Raw genomic sequence first — 25,275 nt, 5'->3', positions numbered from 1 at the left:
AAAAATAAAATTGGTGTGATGCCTCAAGCTATTTTACTATTTAATGTATCTTACCGGGTACATAATTTCCGTGAAAAATGTTAAGTCAGTTTCCAAGCTCAACTAGCTTTATCACATTTTAATAATGGTTGGTCTGATGCAAGCCAATTTGAGACCAAAGTTACACCGTAAGACAGACAGACGAACTGGTGACAAGCAAGCCACTTTAATCCCTATGAAATAAGGTTTCTTCTCTCATGGTTTCATTTCATTAGGACAGAAATCCAAACATGTTCTCAGTTATGATGGGTGGGTGGCGTGTTTATGTTTGACATTTACAGATTTCAATCACAATACGCAAGACCTGTGTTATGTACAAGGTGAAGGTGGAAAAATAAGTCCATCAGTAGTTGAAGATCTCTGCAGCACAAACGGCCGTAGAAAACAAACACGTAGGCAACCGAGTGATGTGCCAAGGAAAGCCTGTAAAAAATTTAAAATGGCCAAGTTGGGACGTCAATTCAGAAGATAAACTAAAAAAAAAAGATACATACTATTATCATACAACAGGTTTTACATTGCACTTTTGACCATCATCATACCTTCGGGTTCCTATGTTTATACAACAAATGTACTAAAAGTGGATTGCATCACTCGAGGATGATTAATTATTTCGCAGTACAAAACCCTCTACTATATTGATTTTGTGAATATAGGAACCCTGAGATACGTTCTGTAAATGAAAACTGGGAGTTAACAAATGACCATTAAATAATTGCAATACATACAAGGTTTTTTTTTTTTTTTGAACTACTGTTACAGGTTCACAATGCATTCTGTGGATTGAATATCTCCATATGTTTCCAATTACAATTCATTCAATATCTAAGACATTTAAATACTGGCTTTAACAATAATACATCGGAACCCACTGCCCCATTACCCCTTGCAGGAAAAAAACACTTGAGTTTTGACTATGTTCTGTTGAAGAACATTCTATGTGTGTGACTTTAGTTTCAAAGTCACACATGACTCGACTGAAAAATAGATTTTTGTTGCTGGTTATTTGTAGAAAAAAAAAAAAAAAAAAAAAACACTTCTGTACAAGATGAACCCTAAAGATTAGCCATTAGCTTCCTCACACCAATAACGCTTCCATTAATGTATCATTGCAACGAGGTACTGAGTTGATACCATCCAGAAGCACAAAAAAAAAAAAAAAAAAAGTCCAAAAATAATAATAATAAAAAATAGCTGCTGAAAAACTGACAACCACCAACAACAAAAATAATAAAATTACAGAAACAAAATGGGGGGGGGGGGAACAAGCCCCGTCCTGCTGCTGCAAAACGCCACTGCAATCAAATCAGGTCAAAAAAGTAGTGTGCATTAAAAGAGTGCTTTTGTGTCTGAAAGCTGGTGCAACACATTTATGTCCAGTAATTACAGCACTCGCACCACCTTCCCCCGATTAGCACCCATCTCATTGGTGCTGGCCAATAGCGGCGAGGAGCTGTTGTCTAAAACATAGTCCCCGGCGCCTTGTCCTGGGGGAAATGTGAATGCAGGAGGGTCTCCATGTAGGAGACGTAGCCGCTGCTCGGCATGTAACTGTCCGACATGTTCTGCGTGAGTGGGGTTGGGGGCGCCAGTGGCGCGGGGGACTGCGGCGACAAAAGGGGATCAGAGTTCAACTGGCACTGGAAAGGGGCAGACGGGGTCATTAGGGTCAGGTCCGAGGCCAAGTTCAACTCTGTCAAAACGTGGGACAAGCTGCCGCCCGTGTCCATCGGAGAAACGCTGGCGGATGGTGCGGACAGCGAAGATGACCTCACCGCATTCATGGAGGACAGAAATCGGGAGGCTGGCAGTTTACCAGTCATGGCGAACGGCGCTGGCGCGGGTGTTGCTACGGTGGTGCTTGGCTGGGGTGAAGTTTTCGTCGGCCTGGGGGCGATGGGGCGCGCGGTGGGGGTGGGGGCGATGGGACACGGGGTGGACACGGAGGGCACGGCGTTGGTGGGAGGAGTGGAGGTGGAGGGCAGGCAACGACGCTTGGCCGCTCCGGCTCCATCGGATCCATCGGTTGAGGGGGTTTCCTCCTGAGTTGTCGGGATGGCCTAAAACAAACACACGTACAGAATTTAGGACACAATGCATCCATCCTTGCATTTTCTCTACCTGTTGTCCAAGTTTAGTCTCATAGAGAAGCTAGATCAAAGGTCGGGAGGCCCCATATGGCCCCGCCCCTTCTTTAATCAGACACGGAATGGGTTACATGACTGTTGGAAATTATTATGCAAATTGTGTTTTTCTCAGATTTTTATTGTCTATGCAAATGGCACTCAGCATAATTCTCAAGTCATCAACCATTACAGAATAATTTGAATGTATTTAAAGTTACTGAACATAGAATGTTCAATTTTGAATTGCTACTGCCACCTGCTGATGAAAAATGAAACTGCACATGCACATATACAGCGCGCATGACGTCACATCCGCAGACAGGGGAAATTCAAACCCAAATCCGGTCTGAAAATGATTGGCAAAGGCTTGCAGGAATGCCCATTGTGAACCACTAAGGTGTTCATCTACTAATTTGAAGACATTCCAGCCATAAATGGTCAAATAAAAAAGCTACTATAGTTATTTTGGGGAAAAAGTTCCATATTGCAGCTTTGAACAAACATCTCAATGATCGTTTTTTTTTTTCCTTCCAAAAATAGTTTTTGTTCAAATGTACTGCTCTAAATTGGTGGCACATTGATGTCCATACAAGCATGCTTGAGGCAGTCCATCGTGATTCACACTGGTTTACTATTTATATGATAACAATTACATTTTCCATATTACATCCTCTTTAAAGGGGAAGTCAACCCCCCCATTTTTTTTTGTACATGTTCTATGCAGCCCAAATAGTCTAAACATGACATTTTGATTAATATTACGTTCTCTATGAAATTAAAAATAATTTTTAAGACAACAGGTTTGACTTCACAATTACATTTGTGGAATATAAAGCAAAATGCAGCCATATTTATCCATCGCAGGGGGTGGCCATTTTGCCACTTGCTGTCGACTGAAGATGACAATCTTGCTAAGATCTCAGGTAACAACCAATCACAGATCAGCTTGTGGAAACAGTTGAACTGTGATTGGTTGCTGAGCCCTGAGCAACTGATGTCATCTTCACTCGACAGCAAGTAGCAAAATGGCTGCCCTAAAATAGATAATAATGGCTGAATTTTGCTTCCTAACTCATATTCCACAAATGTAATATTAATCAGAATGTTATGTTTAGACTAGTGAGGTCACATATACCATATTTTTGTCAAGAAATGTTTAAGCTTAACTTCAACTTTAAAATGAAGCAAACAATGGCCACCGCAGAAATACTCACAAGACGAGTCCGGACTCTCTTGGGCAGTTCCTGGTCCAGCAGATGGATCTCGGATTGTTTTAGCAACAGCTGACTTTTGTCCTGAAACTCAACCTGCAGATCATAGTTACACCAAATGATCATTACTTCATGTTTTCATTTTCTAGGACAGTATTATGAAGACATGTTCATTCTCACGCACCTGGTAGAGCTTGTGGGTGTGTTGCTTGACAAAGAAAGCATTGAGGTCTTGACCGTCAATCGTGCTAACCACGATCAACTCCCCCGTGTCAGGAGGACCTTTACTTAGGCAGTCGTGACTCTGAGGGGAGAAAGAGATCGACGCGGGGTCATCGATAGAAATGAATCACATTAAACTAAGAAGTCCGATGTTCTGCTTTTTAACTCCATTATGTGCCATTTTATTTTGCACTTATTACACAAGTCTACGTTATTTCAGGAAACTTCAGCTTCAGTACCCTTGTGTGTAAAGCACTCACCGTTACGTTCTCTGGGTATATGTTGTCACAATATGAGCCGTCGTCAAAGTTGACCTCGTAGAAGGTTTGCGTCGCCATGCCGATGATGGTACAATGGTAATACCAGCTGTCGGTGTTGCGTCCAATTACCCTTTTACCCAGGGTCAGGCTCGAGGGGATTTTGGCTGGTGTCCGTGACTGCAAAAAAATAAAATAAAATAAAATAAAATAAAAATAATTAATTAATTAATTAATATATAAATAAAAACTCTCCTCACTTCATTAACACAAATATTTGATTCATGGTCAACGCAAAGCATTTCTTCAACATTTCAGTTGGAGCTTGATTTCTGCTTCGCAATGACATCAATGGCTCAAAACTTGACGTTATGAACGTTTGGCCATCACAAGATGCCGAGAAAATCTATTTTTCCATAATGAAATGAAAGAACAGCAATCGAATGAGAGCAAAGCTTATTTACATTTTGCATATTAATTAGAAATTCCGCCATCTTATCTGCCAGGAATTTTGGACCAACTACAATAGTTTGAAAAAGGCATCCTTGGCATTTCTAACTAGGGATGGGCGAGTACCGATTCCGGGTATCGGTGCTGATACGAGCCTTATGTTAAGGTATCAGTACTTGTAACAGTGGTCAATACCAGTATTGGTCACGCTCTTGTGGCTGTTTCACGAGCAAGAACTAGAAATTAGAGGAATAGAAAATTGCCATTCAATTCATATTTTATTTTATTTTTTTAAAAGGAAAAATACTGTAATTGCACTTTTTAAGAACTGTGTCCCAGTAGTTTGATTTCTAAGAATAGTCAGTCTGCTTGCCTGATGATTCTGCCTATCGAGACCTCTTATGCATGAGGTTGCAGTTTCTATAAAATTAAGTTTCTTAATTCTCCTATCAAGACTTTATATCCACTGCAGCTTCCTGTGAACTCCACATTTTACATCGAGTTAAGAGTAGGGCTGTCAAAGTTAAAGCGTTAATAGATTAATTAATCACAGAAAAAAGTTAAATTAATCACATATTAACGCAGATTAATCGCACTATTTTTTTGGACCGCACTTGAGCCTTGAACGTAACCGCGGATGGTTACATTGAAGGCTGCATAGGTCAGTAATTAGGTCAATGCACGGCATTTCCTTCGCCTGTTGTTCCAAAATGAGCGGGGTGACTCCAGTTGGTGTGCTCGGTGGTAAATTTCGCTTTCAAAAACACCCCGACGGGACTTTAGATAAAACAAAAGTAATTTGTGTTTAATTAATTGCTGAATTGCACCCAATTGTTATGATGCTGTTACGTTTTGAGCAATACACGCATGCGTGCAATTGCGTACATGCATTTAATCAATGTTTGCAAATGACATTCAGATAATAAAATGCGTTAATGTCAAAATATTACGGTATTTTGTATTTATTTTATATTGCGCAAATACGCGAGTAATTTAGCTGATTAACCGTGATTAATCAAAATTTAAAAGTGTGATTAATCAGATTAAAAGTTTTAATCGTTTGACAGCACTAGTTAAGAGGCAAACTGCTGCTCTTGATTACACTTACCTTCATAGCCCCTTTTTTATGCTTGTGACATTTGACGGACACAACGTACGGCCAGTCGGCTGGAGTCATGACAACACCAGCAATTTGGGCGCAGGTAACGTGGAAGGATGTTGCGCAGTTCTCCTCTGAACACTGGATGCACGCACCACGGCTTTTACTGTCGGTCTTGCCATAGCAGAACACGCATATCTATGATGAGGACAAACGACAAAATACACAATATCAATTAAACATTTTGGGAGGATTTGTAACTGCCACTATGTGAATTCAAAGTAGATGAAGTTTTCCTCTCTCGATGTACTTTTGGGAGATTTGCATCACTTGCCCCATCACAGCTCTCGCCAAAGTTTGCAAACACTCCTTGGAGAGCATCCATTCTCCAAATTGCTTCATTTCCACCCACCATTGTGAGTGTTAAACCCACCCCAAGTCTGCCACAATTCTGGCTTTAGCAGCAATTCGAGTCTACCTGTAATGAGTCCCTATTCCAGGCGCATTTTCCAATCACCAGAATCTTTCAGTGCCATCGATGCTCTTTACCTGCCTCACTTCAGCTCAACAGACATGCAGCTTTACTTGTACCTCGATCCACGTTTAACCAGAAAGCAAAACAGAAAAACGAAATGCCAGCACGTAACCAGGATGATAATATATGTACCTGAAGCGAAATGTGTCAGGTCATAAGGGGTTATGTTTTACCCTTCGGTTTCACAATCATGATGTTGAAATTGACTTGAATCATTATCCTGGGTTATGTGAACCCCATCAGTTCTAAAAGAAATATTCCTTTTCCTCTCCGTTTCTTACACACTCACACTTGTCAATTCCTCTTTTTGTGTATCTTGAGAAAATGGAAAAATTACAAAGTGGGTAGCTGGGCGCATGGCCCAAAATGTCAACTGTTTTTTTTGGGGTTTTTTTTTTTTCAATTATGATATTGTGATTATAATTGTGCAGTCGGTAAGATCCCAAAGGATTTTATACTAAGATTTTCCTCCACGTGTCCCTCATATACATACATTTCTAAGTGAATAAATATAGTTGCACAAAATAGTCAATCATACCAAAATAAATAAATGGGCAGGTTTGGAGTTCAAAATGCGGTAAACTATCAAATGTAGTTGACCCTTTTAGTTGTGCATTCACTATTTTCAATACCCATAACTGTAACATGCATGTATTTTGTAGCGGTGTGCTTAGAGAAAGAAAAAAAAAAAAAAAAGTGCTGTTAACATTAGAAGTACAAAACATGTTTGCCATCCAGCATAGTTAAAATATCACTAGTTACACATATGAAACATTTTCATACATTTTCAAAAATATGTCTATAATGTAATATATCTGGACATGCATCACAATGCATGTATCCTGACCCGTATTGTGATATGTATTGTATTGGGAGCTTGTTGGCAATAGCCACCTCTAATATTTTGCGTAAAATAACACAATATTCTGTATTTAATTTGATACTGAAGCAGTAAATCAAAGAAGAAAAGTACGTTAGTGATAAAAAAAACATTATTATATTTTATTTTCATCACGCAAAATGGAAGCACTACTGTGGATCAGGACAAATAGCAAAACTTCAAAGCTCAAAATTTAGAGAGGATTGCAAGTTGCTGAATATTGTAAAATCAAAACGGGTTCTCAAGTTGCATGTTCACATCTGATCAGCCAGCCCAGTCTTCCGAATCATTACAACACAGCCCCGCCTCTCTTATCTTTCTTGATCTTTTAAGACAAGCTGGGGAAAACCTGCTTTGACAGCACTCGGATGTAAATGTCACCCAGTGTGTCTTTGATGGATTATTCACAGAATGGTAAAAGGAGCGAGGTGACATTATTTGTGATTATGCAGCAGTGTGCAATGTCGTTGCCTGTAGTCGTGGGATTGAATGAGTGGAGAAGAAGCAGAATTTAAGTGAGAGAGGAAGGTAGAAAGAAACAGGAGACAAGTTATTTTCGAAGATACAACAGCAATTGGGAAACTATCCCCCCCACCCCCCCCCTTGGATCGATACAGTTCATTGAGTCTGGAGCCAAATTACTTAGTATTAGGGGTGTGAATTGCCTAGTACCTGACGATCCGATTCGTATCACGATTCACAGGTCACGATTCGATTCGATACCGATTAATCCCGATACGAATGGTCACGATTCGATACCGATTAATCCCGATACGAATTTATAAGTCGATTGTTGCGATTTTTTTCCATTCAAATTTAGAAAATACTATCAGTAAATTTGTACATGTACACTGTAAGATTTGTATAAATATATTTATCTAAAACTTGAGGCTTATAACCGTGAGCCACTGTACACAAACAGTTTGCAATCTGTTTCACATTTGAACAGCATTAAAATAAAAATATTAAGGCTTAATGTGCCGTTCATATAACATTCTTCCATGCTCAAGGTGTGAATCCTTAAAAAAAAAAAAAAAAAAAAAAAAAAAAAAAAAATCGATTCTGCCGATTATTGAATCGATTCGAGAATCGCGCGATGTAGTATCGCGATATATCGCCGAATCGATTTTTTTTTTAACACCCCTACTTAGTATTGAGTATTTGTTATCCCTAAGCACAACCATTTCATCCCAGCTCTTCTTCAGTTTGCAAAAAGACCCCACCAACAGTAACCTGATGAATGGATGGATGGATACAGTCCTGGAACAAGAAAAAAATGCGACAGTATATACAGAGGACATTCGCTCACCTGAATAAGGAAGGAGAAGACAAAAGAGGGAATAAAGGAATTACACATCAATGAGAGCAAGGAATCTGTTTACATCATGCAGGGAGATTCTACCTTCCCCTGCCTGTTTCATGTCACCTTGCTTCATTTTCTCTGCTTCTGCATTAACTTACCAGATTTTTCCGTGTTTCTGGAACAGCACTGACATCCACTTGCTCCCTCTCAGTGACATTGAGGAAACGAGCTTCGGCCACAGCAATGGTACAGATGATATGAGCCCACCTGGTTCAAGAGCACAGACAGCAATAAAATAATTACCTCTGGTCGTACAATAATGAGACTGTCCAACCACAGATGCCAATTATTTTTCTTGCATTCCATTACCCATTTAAAACTAAAAGAACTAAAAGATCCAATTTATTTATTTATTTTTAATACTATTTGCATTTCGACCATAACATACCTGTTGTCGACGGTAACCTTCAAAGCTCCTCCCCGCAAGTTGCAGAGGCAACACTCCTAAAAATTAGAATACATTGACAAGACAGAAATATTCATTCAGATCAGCAAAGGTTTCGTACATTTGCCTTATTAAGACAGAGTTAACTTGGATTTGTGGAAATTTGCTTCGGGAATGAAGGAGTATGTGCCACATACCACTGCCCATGCACCTGCCATACATCTGGAGCATGTCCATTTTTGGGGGACTGGGTCCGGGTTAACGCCATAACAACCTTGAAGACAGAAAATGCTATTTAGCTGAATGCCCACTTCATAAAACAACTAAGAACAAAGATAGTGTTTGACACTTCTTTCTACTTCATGTTCTCTTCTCAACAGGTTGAATGTGAATTAATTTTAGTACTTACTAGCATGAACCTGCATGTTACATGAGGAGCAACATAGCAAGACACTGGTTCCATCCTCCCCAATGTAGTTGCTCGTGGGGGGAGGCTCGGCACTGCCTGTCCCAACGCTAAAGCACATCTCGGGGATTATTGGGCGAGTTCGACTTCCGTGACATGGGAAAGTGCGCTGGCCGTCATTTGTATTGAGGGGATCAATGTGTGGCTGAAAAGACAGGCAGAGGGATAATATAAACATATTGTATCATACTGATGCAAACTTAAATTTGTATTTTCTCAAAAAATCTACACTATTAGTCATTGAACATATGTGGGTGTTATTTGATTTTTACAAATTATTTGCCAATCTTAAATGTTGAAATTGGCTTACTCTTTGAGGATGCAATGATTCACTTAAATTTCTCAAGCCATTTTACAGCATGCTGTATATTTTTTGCATTTCGTGATTCCCTTAAGTAATGGCTTAAACAAGATAAATTGCTGTCTGAATCTGCAAATAGTACGATTTGCTTTTTATAAAGAGTGAGTCAACACTTTGAGGGGCTTCCTCAATCGCCCTCATTCACTGACATGCCGCTATGCTTGAATATACGTAATATATTAACTCATTCGCTCCCAGCTTTTTTACTGATTTTGACCGATTTTACAAGACATACAGAATATTGTGTTCTATTGTTATAAAAATATCAAACCTATCAAAAGAAAGATTAGTCTTTTCTTTCATCAGGAGAATAAAGTATATTGCTATCTGTTGTAGATTTGCAGAGGTTAGCATTCGAATGCAGCTAAGTTTAGTCAATATTCAAATTCCTGGTGAAAACACTGACAAAAAGAGCTTGTTACAACATGGCCCTGGCTGATCTCTTATACTCTGCCGCCACCCCTAATGGCGACCAACTCACCGACACCAGGTGAAGCAGCGAGGAACAGAGTTTCTAATGGGAGCGCGTCTCATAGTATGATGTCATCCAAGGATAATAATAATAATAATAATAATAATAATAATAATTTGTTTTATGTAAATCATGTCACTGAATTTTAGTTTTGAAAGGCAACAAAACTACTTTCACAAACAAAACACAAAAATAATATAAGGACAAAGGGGCACTTTGGGCATCAGTGCCAAAAGAGCCTGTGCCCTGGCACACATAGCCTCCCCGTCCCCCTCTGCATGTGCCTGAATACCAGTGTTTGGCAACGCAATATGTAGAATTTTATAGTATGTGGAGGTACCCTTTTATATGAACAGAAGAGGGAGCAGACAGCACAGTGTGGCTCAAATATTGACACAGCGGAATTGAAGGACTTCTCAGCCAAGAAGTTGCGGGAGCGATTCTGCCAGAGGTGCTCCTGTTTCTCCATGCTGCTCTCCAGTGTCATGGGCGAGGAAAGCTCTGATGATAAAAGAACGTGATGTTTAGAATCTGAACGTTGTCAATTATATAACAACTGCAATGCATTTTCATTCAAAGAAAATGTATAAGCATTTATCAGATGCCCGAAAATGATCTCGAACAGCGAACATCCAGCAAGAAAAGCATTCTGTTTGAGAGTAGGCGACAGCACTTGAGGTATAATTGGCTGAAGGACACAAATAGCAGAGGCTTCAACAACTTGCTCCCATGGGTTGAGAATCAATTTTTCAGTGAATCCCCTAAAGCCAGACAATTTGTCAGCTCTGAACAGCACACAGGAAGATCTCTCAGGTTTTTATTTAATAACACTTTTCTTACACTTAACATTTTCTGTTTTTCATTGTCGTCCATCCAGTTTCTTAAGGACAAGCCTCTAGTTGGGTTTCTAATCTCAGATTTTAAGTGACTTTGAAAGTAGTTAGTTAGAGGTCATGATTCCTAGATCAATAACTGCCAGTCGGATACCAAAATAAAAAAGAACATGCTAGGCCAAACAGTCTTGAATTTATTACCAATAAAGTGGCTGGGACAAAGCCTATAGGGGAAAAAATCAAAGATGAAACAAGTAAATGGAGGTGGGTTAGTAGTAATAAGCGGCAACGTTGAATTCTGACTCCCTTTAAGAGTAACAGTAAAATAAACAAAAATTAAATCAACAGCATGATGATACCTTTGGAACCAGTCGGCTCTTGCTTGACAACGGACAAAGGAGACCGCATGGGTGGTTTGGTAAGCGGATGGCGTCGGCTCTTCTTAACCTCTTTTGTTACCTTCTTGTTGGAGAAGCTTGCCTGACAAAAACAGTATTCGGTTTCATATAGGACAAAACACAAGCTATCACATGTATAAATGTACTACAATCTATATGATAATATAGTGTGAAAATATAAAATACCTGGTTGCAACTTATTTCTTCTGTGTCATCTGAGGTGATGGACCGTGACGCAGCAAACTGCTCAAAAGCTTCTTGAAATCCAGTGATGGCGGTACTTTTCGGCTTTATTTGACCATCTTCTGTCATATTCTCAGTCACGCTCTGCTTTTGGGCCTCTGGATCTGGCAAAAAAAAAAATCAATGGAGGAAAAAACATTGGCTTATTCAAATTTCTGCAAGGAACAAAGAAAAAAAATTCAAGCACTTAACTTTCCATTTTCTTACCTCCTTGAGTTGACATTTCCGTCGCTCTTGAGGCAGCTTCTGCAGCTTCCAGTTCCCTACGCTCCATGGCCTCAAGAGTCATCATTGCCTCTCTGGCAAGACGCTCCTCTCTCTCCTGCTTCCGTTGGGCTTCCCGCTCTTCTACCTGACGCTGGTATTCAGCAGCATTGAGCTCAATGCCCTCTTCTGTCAGCACCTTCACCTCCTCCATCTTCAGACGGCGGAAGAGTTTCATTTTCTGCATGGCCCTGGGACGGTGATGAGAAAGTCAAACCACATATGCAGACCACTTGGTCTTTTCTGTGCAGCAAGACCCTTTTGGAGTCATGAGACTTGACTTACCTCCGCAGAAGGTTAGCTCTGTATGTGACACGAGATTCTCTCCAGCGCTCCAATTCTGGACTGCTGAGCTCTGTAATCCGACTGTGGTCCAGCGTTATGATGTCTTTTCCCTGCTTCCACAAGTCATAGCGATCCGGTTGGAGGCAGCGCACAAAAACATCCATGGAGATCTTCACCATATCTTTACGGCAGGTACACTAAATAATGCAGGCGGGAAAAAAAAACAAAATTAACCAACCACTTTAAAAAGCTATGTTGAGCAAGAGTTACCACAACTTGCTTGACTTGTCGAGCAACTCAAGTCGTAAGTCGTGGTGACAATGGACATATAGTCGTCCACTGTTGGAGCTCTCCATACAAGCCGGTGGGTCTTCTTTGTACACCGACCCGCGCACTTGACCATTGAAATGCAGTTTGCAATAGCGGAGCCCATGACACGCTTAGGACCGCCCCCTCATTTGAATAACATTTCTTGCTGACAGGAGGTCTGCAGCATGAAATAAATAAATATTGAGCGCAGAGCGTTTTTGATTGATATTTAATTTTATTTATATATACATTTTTGTATTTATTTCCACATTTATTTTATAATCACATTTATTTTTGTATTTACTTTTACTTTATTTGTGGATATATGTATTTTGTTGTTTTTATTTCCATTTAGTTTTTTGTATTTAATTTTTTTTAGGATTTTTTTTAATATCTTTATTTTTACTATTATCCAGTCATTCATTTTTTATTTTGGCAATTTTTGTCCTCCATAAGAAACAAGTCAATTTGACACAAACCACTCTGCTAAATTTGATTGATGATTTAAAAAAAATAATAAAAAAAAAAGCAGCTTCAAAATTGTGAAATAACAAATTATCTCCCCTCAAATGCTACATCTCTAGAATGTACAGGACTGGCTCAGAAAGTTAGAATGCTGTGATAAAGTACATTATTTTCTGTAATACAATTAAATAAGCAAAAATGACATACATTCTGGATTCATTACAAATCAACTGAAATATTACAAGCCTTTTCATTAACTATTGCTGATTATGGCTTAAGAAAACTCAAATATCCTATCTCAAAATATTAGAATATTTCCTCAGACAAAGTTAAAAAAAAATGCCACAATCAGCAATATTAAAACAATAAAAGGCTTGCAATATTTCAGTTAATTTGTAATGAATCCAGAATGTATGGCATTTTGCTTATTTAATTGCATTACAGAAAATAATGGACTTTATCACAATATTCAAATTTTCTGAGACAGTCCTGTATAAATGCCTTTCTCTTCAAGAGAAGTACAACATAAAAAGTGCTTACTCCGAATGTGCGATCTCAAAACCTAAGCTATAAGAAAAACAACCAAATGAGAAATACGATTGGGAGAGAAATGTGGACAGATTAAAACAAGATGGCGGCCTAGAGGTGGATAAAAATATTTTGTTTCCTGGCTTGCTGTATTACATTCAAGTCATATCATTTCTTGAGCTGTGTGGAGGGCCTTGTGTTCAATTACTGAACAACAGAATGGTACAGTCCCCAGCAAAACAATATCCAACCTACACATTGCATTTGGACACCACTTGACTGGCACAAACATTAATATATGTTGTCTAGCAGATGATGATGGAACACTATGTGATGTAGGCAGAGACAAATGAACATCGTTTCTATCATTTAGTTGACACTTCAAATAAGATCATTAAATGCCTCTCTTTCTGCTAGCAAACACAAAAAGTCTTGCAATACTCTGAAATTAGCATGATCTATCACTGGCAATACAAAACTCAAGAATCCCGCACAATTGGCCTTCTTTTTCAGATATGGCTTATTTGAGTGTGAGTTTGGTGTATTTCAGTCTAGATTGACACTGGATTTCAAATCATTTGACACAAATTAAATAGTCAATGTATCTAAATTAATGTCAGTCTGTCAACTAGCCACACAAATGTGATCTACAATGGAGAATGAAATGTAAAGTATACTACAGTTGAGTATAAGCAGAAATAGACTATAATCTTTCAATTTAGTGGATGAAAAAGTACAACACAAGGAAGAGTACAGTTTTTTCCTCAAGACAATATGGTTCAATGGAGGTGATCTCAAGGGCAATTTTAATTCGGACACTGCAAAGTAAAATAGCTTCCAGTCAGTTTTGCATTACACCGAGTTCTATGTGGCTAAGGCCGCCTTTGGCCTGTAACATGTTTTATGAGCCTCCACGGTGCAATTTTGATTATTACTAATAGCCCATTTCACCTTTCCCATAATATGAGTGAAGAAATGTCATCGGTTTGATGACTATCTGGATGTCATACTGCTGCTTCACAGTAAAAACTTGAATGGACAAACACAGTAGAGTACTAGATTTTGTTCTATTATAATTTTCAGTGACACACAAACAGCATATTGTGAATCAAAGATTGCTGTTCAGACTGAAGGTTAAATCATCGCTGCAATTTGCTGTCCTCCAGTTGAGTGGGGACCGTTCCAGCATGTAGCCCATCAATGGCCCAAAGTCTACTAAAATCTGTTCCAACTCACCCATAACCAATATTATGACTGTGCACAAATGGTGGCGACTTGAAATGGCCGTTGAAAATAAATGTCAAATTAGAATTCCCCCATTCGAATCAGAATCAGTCATAACATATTGTCGTAAATTGTGGAATAACGACAAAGGCTAATTAATTTCATCATCACAAATGTGCTCAATGCTTCAGAGTTCAGACATTGCTCAAAGTAAATCATATACTACACATTTTCTAGTGTGCTTGGATGTAGTGCGGGTTTGCAGCAGAATATGTGTAGCTTGCTTCCAAGTCACATTTAGGATGACCTGGTAACTTAAAAATATGAATCACATCCAAGAAACTCGGATGTGCTACATCATTTGAGTCACATTTCACAGAATATTGGTTTAGTCCGTGCAGTTCAGGGTTGATTCCTTTTCATCAGGCTGCAGATCAGTATATATATAATGGCACACATCATGGATCATGACAATCATCAATACAATAAAATCTTATCAAGGTATACATTATTTTAATGTTTTCATGTGGTACAACAACTAAATAGTGCAATTGTATCTGAATCAGCTTACCTGAGTAGCTGTTTTGCCGTAGTCAACCCAACGCAGAGTGGCAAAGTTTGTGGATTCAGCACAGTTGAAGCCATGGTTGAAGCCAGCGTGGTAGCCATAAGGAAAAGTTATCATGAATTCCCCTTCATTTTGAGTTACCTGTTCACACAAAAGAAAATGTATTGAGAAGATGTCACACACACCATAATTTGATTAAAATGTTAATATCTACCCAAGTCAAATAAATAGAGTATATCATAAAGAGATAACCATTTGACATCTAATCTTCAAATACAATACTTTTTTTTTTTTTTTTTTGCAAATTAATTTTGTTAATTCCCCCTTCACTGGCATGTTGCTGTTTGTCATATGGGAATGATTTGTTTTATCGTTAGACTTTTGCTATAGTTGACCTGCCCTCTCCTAAGTCTGTGATAAGTTGGGAGTTGGAAAACATACAACATATAACACTCTTACTTTTTTTTTGTGTGTCAAACTACAACAATGAACCTCTCGTCTCTTCAATTAATGGCTACCATCTGACAGGAGAAACTACAAAAAACTTCAACAAAGAATGTGAAAAATAAGATGACTGTCAGTTCCCAATTTTGGAAGTTGCTGCTCACCCTATCAAAGGGAATGCCGTATTTCTTCAGGATAGATGGAGATATTAAAGTCATCTTGTGGCGAAGGAAAGCATCACACCCTTGGGAACTACCAGGGAAGAAACCTGCAAGGGAATACAAATAAAAACAAACAACAAAACAAAAACCAGAGTGGTCATATTAATTAAACAAAATCTTACAAGACAGATCATTTTCACCATACAAGAAGTGGGGTTGCGTGTGACATGTTGCTGCCCACATGAGGTGATGTATTGTCAGCATTTTAAAGCAAGGCACTCACTCCGCTGCTGCAATATTGAAGTGAAAAAGACCACAATGCAAACACCCGTCAGAGAATGTCATCCTCTCTTTTATGTTACTTTGAAGTTAACCATCACTTCAGGACACATTTCTTGCTTCCTATGATACTCGACTGAAATTTTACACATTTAGCATATCCGCCTCACAGTGCAGAGGTTGTGGGTTTGAATCTGGGCTTCAGCCTTCCATTATGGAGTTAACAGTCTTCATGTGCCTGCGTGGGTTATCTCCGGGTACTCCGGTTTTCTCCCACATTCCGAAAGCATGTGTGGCAGGTTTAGTAGCAAGCGGTACCCACCCCTGTCGGGCACAGAATGTCCCTTATAACTCCATTGTATACAGTCACAAGCCGGAGGCTCTCAAATAGTAGATAGTGCATCATTGCCATCTATTGGTGGTTCTACCTCATTACCTCTTCTCAATCTTGGGATTAGACTCTAATCCCAGTATGCTCTAATCATTAGAGAATCATACCCTACTCGAGCACTCCCAGTGGGAAAAGGAAAAAAAATATATATTTTTTTTTTTTAGAAAACATGTTTTGATACTGAACAGGAGTCTGTCCCAAGCCAGTAGCAATTTGATATGACTGACAGTACAAATCAACACATTATATTCCTGATTATACCTTAGAAAACAAGACAAGGAAAAAGGCTCCAATTATCTCATCACCTGTCAACCTGTTGGTGATGGTAAATGTGAACAATGAGCTGACAGAGCCAGTTAGTGAACTCTAAACAGTATTAGTTTACCAGTTATCTTTAGAACAACAATGGCTTGAAACATTGTCTTTTTGAGTTTGAAAATTAAAAATTTAATCGCTGCACAGTTCCCCATTTCCACTACTACGGCCAATTGACACAATGTAGGCTACGTGACAGAAGAACAGACATAAGGAGGAAGAAATAAGAGCAACTGCCGCCATTGTGGCACATCTCTAACCAGGGTTGCAAGTAACAAGACCGTTGTCACAGCCCCATTAGGCAATCCTATGACACTCATAACTGTCTTTTTTAGGACCTCATAAAAAGTGAGACAGCCAGCACGGAAGGTGGCTTTAATAGGTCAATGGATGCTTGTTAAATAATGTTATTGGCCCTTTCCTCCCACTTCACACGCGCACTGCCAGCTGCTTTGAAAGAAAGGCGAAGGTTGTAATTGGCATCTACCTAAATTATCATTGCCAATACCAAACCTGATTACAAAGTTGCTGTGTATATAATTGCAGAGGTTATATTTTGTGCACTGTGCATTTGTGTTTAATTCTAAATCTGGTCAATGGGACGACAAAGAAAACCTTATAGCAGATTTTATGTAGGCCTAAAACAATCTTCCATTGTATGCTTAAAAACCCCAAATTAATTCCGTTTGAGAGTTTTTGCATTCAGAGCTCTTTTGTTGATCATCTTTAAAAGGGGGACACTTATAACAAACTGTTAAGAGTTTCACCAGATGAGTTTACAATTTTTTTTTTACTATACTAAGCACAATTACAGTTCAGTCAAAATTACCTCAATATATGTGAAATTAGATCTGATGAACATTAAGTACCAGCACACTGTTAAAGCGGAATGAGCTATTTTCGGACCATGTGGCTTGTGCTCTATGATGTGACAACAACCATGTCAGAAAAAGCCTCTGAAAACACCAGGCTGCATCTTCCAAAGGACGCTTTGCAGGCTGTCCTTCTAAGGCTACTCCTCATGTAGCCTCCGTGGACCGGATAAACCAGAATTTGGACAGGCCTTCTGTTAATTTGAGTTCAGCCTGTGTGTCCGCAGAGAGCGGAAACAGAAATGCAGGCTGTCAATCACTTGTGAATTTTTGCGAACGACCAATCAGCAGCCAGCATCAGGCGGGGGAGGGACTTGACTGAACGTGCTGCCATGCTATTGGCATTCATAAACGAGTTATTGGAACATCCCTATATGACAATTTGTTGGAATTTCCTTCTGAGTCACATGTCACTTTGATCATCTTAATAAAAGAAAGCTATAGCTGAAACTACGGTGTTGATTTTTTTTATATTTCCAAGCACCAAGAAGGACAAATTGTGTGTGTTTAATTTTATTTGGATTGTGCAACTCTCTCGTCGCCCTCTCATGTCCTGCAGGGTGAGGGGAGTATGAAAATTTTGTCACAAGAAGAATGATGGATGATTTATGTCTATTAGCTGCCTCTACAAATGAATTTTTGATTTAGGATGAAACTAAAATCACACAAGTTCACTCATATTTAAAATAACCAAATTACAACAACTATTTTTGGACACTTTTTGTAGGCAGCGGGGAACTTAAAAGTAAGCTAACAAAACTAACATGAAAGTTTTCCTTTAACTTATTCTGCAGACACCACACGTGAAGAGAAAAAAAAAAATCACGGGAGTTCCAGTTTTGAACGTAGCGTGCGTAGCGTGCGGCCACACTGCACAATCAACACACCCCACACGAGCCGAGTTCATTCAAGAATGTGACGGGAAGTCTCGCAAAACCTCTCGAGATTAAACGTGGCTTCCGAGTCGTCAAAAAAATAAATAAAAAGAGTGTAATAGTGCGAGCACGGACTTTCTGCTGCTTCATGACTGTTTTGATTTTGGATTCCCCACCAGCTTCCTCGCCGGCTCGCTTTCTGATTGGCTGCACGTTACCGTCAATCGGCTGCGCAGAGCGAAGTCGGGCCAAAAAATCCAACATGTTGGATATGGCCGATTTCAAGGGGGTCCTTCCGAGCGCCGGTATCGGGAGGCGCTCTGTGTGGTGACAACACACAGGGCAGGATTATCTGTGAAGATTATCGCTTGTGTCTCGGCGCGTCCTTACGATTGTCGGGAGGGGAAATTCGGGGCTAAAATCGGGCCAATTCTCCTGCCGTGTGAACCAGGCTTTAGTCATAAAACATTTTTGGTAGCTTCATAATAATTGAAATATTTTATAGTTAACAGCCCAAGGCATCAACTATCCAACTTTTTAGTACAGACTAGTATGGTGTCTCACCTTGCGCCAGTCTTTCTAGCCTTTTGCCATGTTCTGGTGGGATGCAATACCTGCAGAGACAAGAGACAAAAATAATTATCAGCTGGTCAGGCAAAGGAACATGACATGAACAACTTTTATTGGAAGGCTAGGTCATATTTAAAGGGGCTGTCTGCCAGATGCACTCAGGAAAATGCACTTTTTAAATACTGGATGTACACACTAACTTTCTCTCAGTCTACACCTGTGTTGTTGTTTTTTTTTTTCCACTCACTCACTCACTCACAGAAGCTTACATGTGTGAATGAGTGAGTGAAGAAAAAAAAATCCGTGCGTGCTTTCAAATTGCAGCGGGAGTGACGTCACGCAGCTGACACGTTCGCCCGGTACTGTTTGCGACACACCACCCCCCGCTCTGCGATTGGCTGGAGGGTTGTAAACACCGTCTTTCCACTGAAACGTCCCGCTGTTTACAAAACAAACACAAAATGCCAAAATACAGGCTGGGGAGGTGGGGGTTTAGGACGAAATTACCACAAAAGATTAACAAAACCACAGATGTGTAGACTGAGAGAAAGTTAAAGTGTGTACATCCTGTATTTAAAAAGTGCATTTTCCTGAGTGAATCCGGCAGAGAGCCCCTTTAAAGATAATAGCAGCAAAATGTCGAGCAGTAAATGATCTTGTGTTATTTGTTTTTGAAGTTATTATAATTATACATCAGTTTCACCCCAAAAGCGACACAAGTATGATTGCACTTTACATTAATATGAGCAACAACTAAAATTGAGACGGCATCACACTGCCCTCTATAGGCCCAAGATACAGCTTCAGTTTTTCAACTCTTCAATAGTACATCATGAAATCTTGGGACACGCGCGTTTAAAAAAATAAAAAATAAAAAATAAAATATACATATATATATATATATATATATATATATATATATATATATAATTAGTTTATAATCCATAAAAAAAAGAAGAAGTGTATTTTCATTCCATCAGCATATAGCTGTAGAGAATTAAACAAATAAATAGAAACACCCATCCCAAACACCAAATCAAACTAATCCCACATTCTCACCCTTAAGGCCACCGTTGCTAAGGCAACAGCATGTCTTGATCCTGAGTATAAAGACGAACAGCACAAAACTCCGAGGTTATTTCTCTGTGGCATGTGTAAGGTCATGAGAGGCAGCACAGCATGCAACAGTGTTTTTTATTTTATTTTTTTACGCTTTAATACATTAAAACAGGGTCTAGACCAACGTGCCACACAATCAAATGACTGTAAGAGCTGGATATAAAAAAACATTACATAAAGGTAATAAGGCTCAGTTCTGATTGAGCCTTTCGTTAGGAATTCATTTAGCAATACATTAATTGTTGCCGTAGTTTGCAGTGACGCCAACCGCTAATGGTGGGCGGATTGATCCAAATATTGACAGTATCAAATACCAAGTGGATCAATACTATGAATAGGCTAACATCTTGTGATTTCACACCCATCATTCTTCTTCATGACTATCATCATTTACAGATTGAAAGAAAGCCTGCCTTGTTTAGATATTTGTGATTATTAATGGTTAATGCATTGATGGACTTTTTCTGAGTTAGAAATGACCGACTGACCGCTAGTAGCTAGCTGCAAACCCCAGAGACTTGTGCCGACTAATTAGCCAGACTAACTAACAAACTGTTTATTAACATCATTGAGTTGATGCTGGAAGTCAACATTTGCCTGAGGACGAGTCCAGCTGGCCATCTACCAAGCACTGTGTGGTTCAATTTCAAAATACAAGTAACAAGACAATTGCATTGATGTCAATGTTTTAGTTGGAAGGCTTTTATTTTGAAGCCTCCGCAGCATAAAAACATACATACATACATACCAAGCATGAGAAATCGGCGCACTGACAAATAGAAAAAGAGGGACTGACCAAGACTTGGACTGGCCAAAATGCAGGTAGTTGATGCTGTAGAGATCCATGTCCTCGGTGTGCCAGGCAAAGGTGGTCTTCCACATGCCAAAGTACAGATAGGGAGTGTTCACACCGTCTATGACGATTCCGCACTCTTGCTCCACCATATCGAGCAGTGTGTTCAGGTGGCCAATGTTCCACTCTTTAATGTCCTGATGAGGGACAGAATGCATTTTTAAGTGTGTCAAACAAAGCAACTGAACAAATACAATTATCTTTATAGTCCACAGGGTTTTTTTGTTTGTTTTTTTGGAGATACCCTAGGTATCGGAAGTGCCATAGGTATACAAATTATAGGTATGTAAACTTGGCCCACCCTGTACATTTGCAGCTACGCCACCAGATGGTGCAACTTGGCAGGAAATGCAGAAAATGAAAACTGAATGGGGGACCACACAAACCTCATCATAGATCGATCCGCTAACATCCGCGCCATAGATGGGTGACACAAAAGTCAGGTTCTTCCAGTACTTCCTCTCCAGGTCATCAAAGTCCTTATGGCGTGGCGTGCAGTACCTGAAATAGAACAAGACCCATTAAAAGACAGATTTAACAAGGAGCGCTACAATGAGAAAATAACAGTCAACCTAATAATGCCAAGAATTTATGCGGATTTTAAATTTTAATCTGCAGTGCTGACACTGTCATTGCCTTTGGAGGGTATGACAAGCAACTCCAGAAGCAAATTACCAGTACCCTATTGGAACCAGACGACAGCGTAAATCATTTCTATTTCGAAGACAATTAAAACGGAATGTTCAAATAGAGGTGCAACAATTCATCGATTATCAAATAATCACCAATTACTTTTGGATAATTGATAGAGATCTTGATAAATTTAAACTTGTCCAAACCTTGGGAATTTCAGTCTCAACAATAAATATTGTGAACCAAACTGATTATCTTTGTTTAGAATCAAAATAAACTATTACCAAACATCTGTTTTTAATGTGGAACCCAAATAATCAATATTTTTGCGTGTTTTCTGCACTGTTAATTTGAAATAATGTCATTTCTTTAATAAAAGGATGGAAGGTAAAACATGCTTTTGCTTTATCTGATTTCATTGATTAATCGACAAAATAACAGCCAGATTAGTCCATTTAAAATGATTGTTGGAAATACTAGAAGACCAAAAACATAGTGGGCATACACATGTGACTGACATTGTAAGCAAACTTATAAGAACTAAGACTTATATATACCAAAACCAAAAAGACATACTCAATACTTATAATTTAGCGCTTGATATTCTGATCAAAATAAGGGGCATAGTTTAAGACAAGCTTATTTAAGGGTTGTCATTGGTACACGTCCATCAAAAGACAGTTTCATCACCAGAGAAAAACCTCTCATGTCCTTGCCTCAGTCTGCATAAATCAACATCAACCATCTTTGTACTCAAGAAGAATATCAAGTTGGCTTTGACTTCCAGTTATGAGAATGTTAACCTACTTTTTACTGTTGGCCAGCTTGCGGTACTCGCTCACTGTCATGGATTTCTTCTGGATGTTGTACTGGGTAAAAAGACCAGACTGACCAGTCACCACTTGCATGATGGGAGATGGGATCACCATATCCTCAATGGCCTCATAGGACTTCCGTGGTTTCCAACCTTCCGGTGGAATCACCTAGTTGGGAACACAGATATTTATTTCATGCATTTCTGCTGTCGACTGAAATTGTAACTTTGCCAACTCCACGTTCACAATTACATGGGGCCGAAAAATGTAAACGTGTTTAAATGTTGTTCTCACCTTGGCCAAACCAGCACGATGAGCTCCTTCACTCTCCATGTAGGCAACGTATTTGGCAAAGTCTTTAAATTCCTCCGTGGTCGGACGAAAGGTCATAATTTTGCAGTTGGGGTTCTTAGTGCAAGACGGTGGAGGCGGTGGAGGCAGAGGAGTCTGGGGCAGCTCGGAACCAGGGGTTAGGCCATCAGCTACTTGTGGTTGTGGAGGCTGAGCCTGTGTGGCAGCTGTGGCAGGAACGGGGTGAGCGGTCATCACTGTCTCAGGTATTTCAGCCAGCGCTAGTTCCTGGATGGGAATCCCGTTTTCATCTGGAGGCAGTGATGTTGGAACAGGGTGAGGGAGCTGCACCATATCCATGACTACGTTGGTCGCCATTGGTGACGCTTTTAAGGGTTGCAGGTAAACCTGGAGAGGAAAATGTGGACATTCAGAATTTGTCAGTTTGCAACCTGCTAATAAATCTCTTTCACATGTAATTCACATGTTCCCTAAATTATTGTAATCCTTTCATACTATGTCGAGCAAAGAAAGTAAGTGGTCAGACGATTATGTGCAATATGAATTGAAATGTATAGCCAGGGATTTTCCTGTGTTCAAAATTCGGAGGCGGCCGCCTCCAGCAAGAGCGACTGATATTGCATAAGCGCTCTAGCTGTGTTGATTGAGCATGGCAGCAAAGTATTTTAACTGTAGTTGCAGCGTTGCGCCACTATTGAAGCGCTATATCAACAGCAGTGCGCCGGAAATACCTTAAGCCTTACCTCTGACGTCATACAGATAAATCAGAAAATAAAGAAATCAGCCGAAAATAGCTGTTGTAGTTGTGGCTCAAGTTGTGCCCAACTCGACCCCTCTCCTATGATAGTGTCGCATATTTGTGACATTATAATGCGCACGATCTCGAAGAAGATGCATCATGGCGACATCATCATGGCAATCGCCAGTGTGGGCTTTCTTTACTGTGCCTGCCCAAAATGTTACCCTTGCAGTTTTTTGTTGGATTTTTAAAACATGACAAAAAACATTTGTTATGGGTTGTTTGCCCTCCAGGAGGTGCAGCGGGAGCTAAGCGATGACGTCAGATGGAAGGGTCTCTACCCCATTGTCGAGAACTCCCTTGAGTGAATCATAATTATCAATCTGGCTATTGACAGGTTATGGTACTACATCACACACGTACAGAGTTTTTTTTTTTTTTTTTTTTTTTTTTTAAGTGCCACAGTTTGTGAAATTTACGAAAATATATAATTTTTACGAGGCCGTTTCATAGCGTTTTTACCAAAGCAAGCATTGAATCATATTATTTGTAGCTACTTGTACTCGTTCTTAAAAATGCTATTAGGCTCTTAAAAAAAATTAAAAGGATACGAGACAAAATTCACCCGAAAACTTGGGGTGATCTTGTCTCACGTCCTTTTCATTTTAAGTTATATCGCCTGATCAAGCCTTTTCAAACAATTTCTAAAATTAGTTGCATTATTTTCCGTTTACCGGTAGTAATATTGGTATATTTAATACTCACGGTTACAATATCGGGTTCATACTGTAAGTGAAAAAGTTGTAACGGGACATACCTATTTGAAATAATACTGGTCAAGTTCAAAGCAAAATGAACACCAAGAAAAGAGCATAAATGAAACGCTTGTTACAAACAACTTGCACATTAGATAGAATATCTGGCACACGCACTCCGTGCTAATCATCTGCATGTCAGCTATGTCAATATTTTAAGCCACATATGCAAACATCACATTTTTTCATGCTCATAGAGTACTTATTTATTACTATTATTTATTTATTTTATTTATTATTTATTTACTATTATTTAGTACTTATTTTAAAAAATAAATAAATCATGTAATTTGTAGTATACACTGTAAAGGAATGGTGACCCCGTTCTTTAAAACCAAAACAAATTAGGGCGTACGCCGACCTTTTAAAGGCTAACTGTTTTAACAACCTTTAAGCATGGCAAATCATTTAGTCAGCAGTGAAATGTTTCAGAGCTGTAGAAGTGATCAAAAATAATTGATTCTGAGTTTGATCACACTGGGAAATGGACGTCACTTAAACCAGATGCTAACGACGGGGTTAGCAGGGAGAACTACTACGAATGCTACCAGTGTCTAGGACAACTCTATCGCCGCCTACGGAAACTTCTGTTTGAAAAACGTGTATTTCAAACTTGTTTTTCAGTTAGAACGGGCATGGATATGCCAATTACGTTTCGCTGTGTCCTTCCATCGCCGTATCGTTAGCCAATAGATGTTAGCTCCCATTTAGCTATGCCTTACGACGGGCAGTGAAACGATGAAAAAAACAAAACACCACGACTACACATCGATTAAACAATAAAGAAAAAACACACAAGTGAACACGACTACCAAATCTGGGGAATCGTTACCTCCTGCAGCGGCGTGCCGCCTCGCTCTATATCCAAGTCGTCTTAAGTGTCGTTTTCTACAGATTTAATGGCCCGATCTTCCTCTAGCATTTACAAGCTAAAGCTTTTCGTGTCACGCCCACCTCTAAAACTGCACTTAGCGATTGGCTGAATGACACCAACAACGCTTTTATTGGAAATTCAGTAATGCGATTGGCTTGTAGCATTACAGACAGATCAGCTAGCCAATGAAATCCGGTGATCATTTGCCACTCCAACATATACGTG

General features: G+C 39.3%; 1 protein-coding gene across 1 annotated transcript; it reads right to left on the bottom strand.

Annotated features, from left to right (window-relative positions):
- Positions 1-189: 189 nt before the first annotated feature.
- On the bottom strand, positions 190-25,149 carry kdm4b (lysine (K)-specific demethylase 4B). The gene is made up of 22 exons (XM_077534791.1): positions 25,009-25,149; positions 22,605-23,009; positions 22,303-22,478; positions 21,249-21,363; positions 20,806-20,999; positions 18,885-18,934; positions 15,592-15,695; positions 14,987-15,124; positions 11,890-12,086; positions 11,548-11,795; positions 11,284-11,444; positions 11,059-11,179; positions 10,207-10,367; positions 8,977-9,178; positions 8,765-8,841; positions 8,571-8,626; positions 8,281-8,389; positions 5,414-5,602; positions 3,859-4,035; positions 3,561-3,680; positions 3,380-3,472; positions 190-2,099 (listed from the first exon to the last, which is right to left on the bottom strand). The coding sequence occupies exons 2-22, from the start codon at positions 22,977-22,979 to the stop codon at positions 1,500-1,502; spliced, it is 3,663 nt and encodes a 1,220-aa protein (XP_077390917.1). The 5' UTR covers positions 22,980-23,009; positions 25,009-25,149; the 3' UTR covers positions 190-1,499.
- Positions 25,150-25,275: the final 126 nt, after the last annotated feature.

Source organism: Festucalex cinctus, chromosome 10, assembly GCF_051991245.1.
Source record: "Festucalex cinctus isolate MCC-2025b chromosome 10, RoL_Fcin_1.0, whole genome shotgun sequence".
In the NCBI taxonomy this organism is placed as follows: Eukaryota; Metazoa; Chordata; class Actinopteri; order Syngnathiformes; family Syngnathidae; genus Festucalex; species Festucalex cinctus.
Note: the sequence above shows the minus strand (reverse complement) of the source record. Positions and strands in the feature narration are given on the sequence as shown.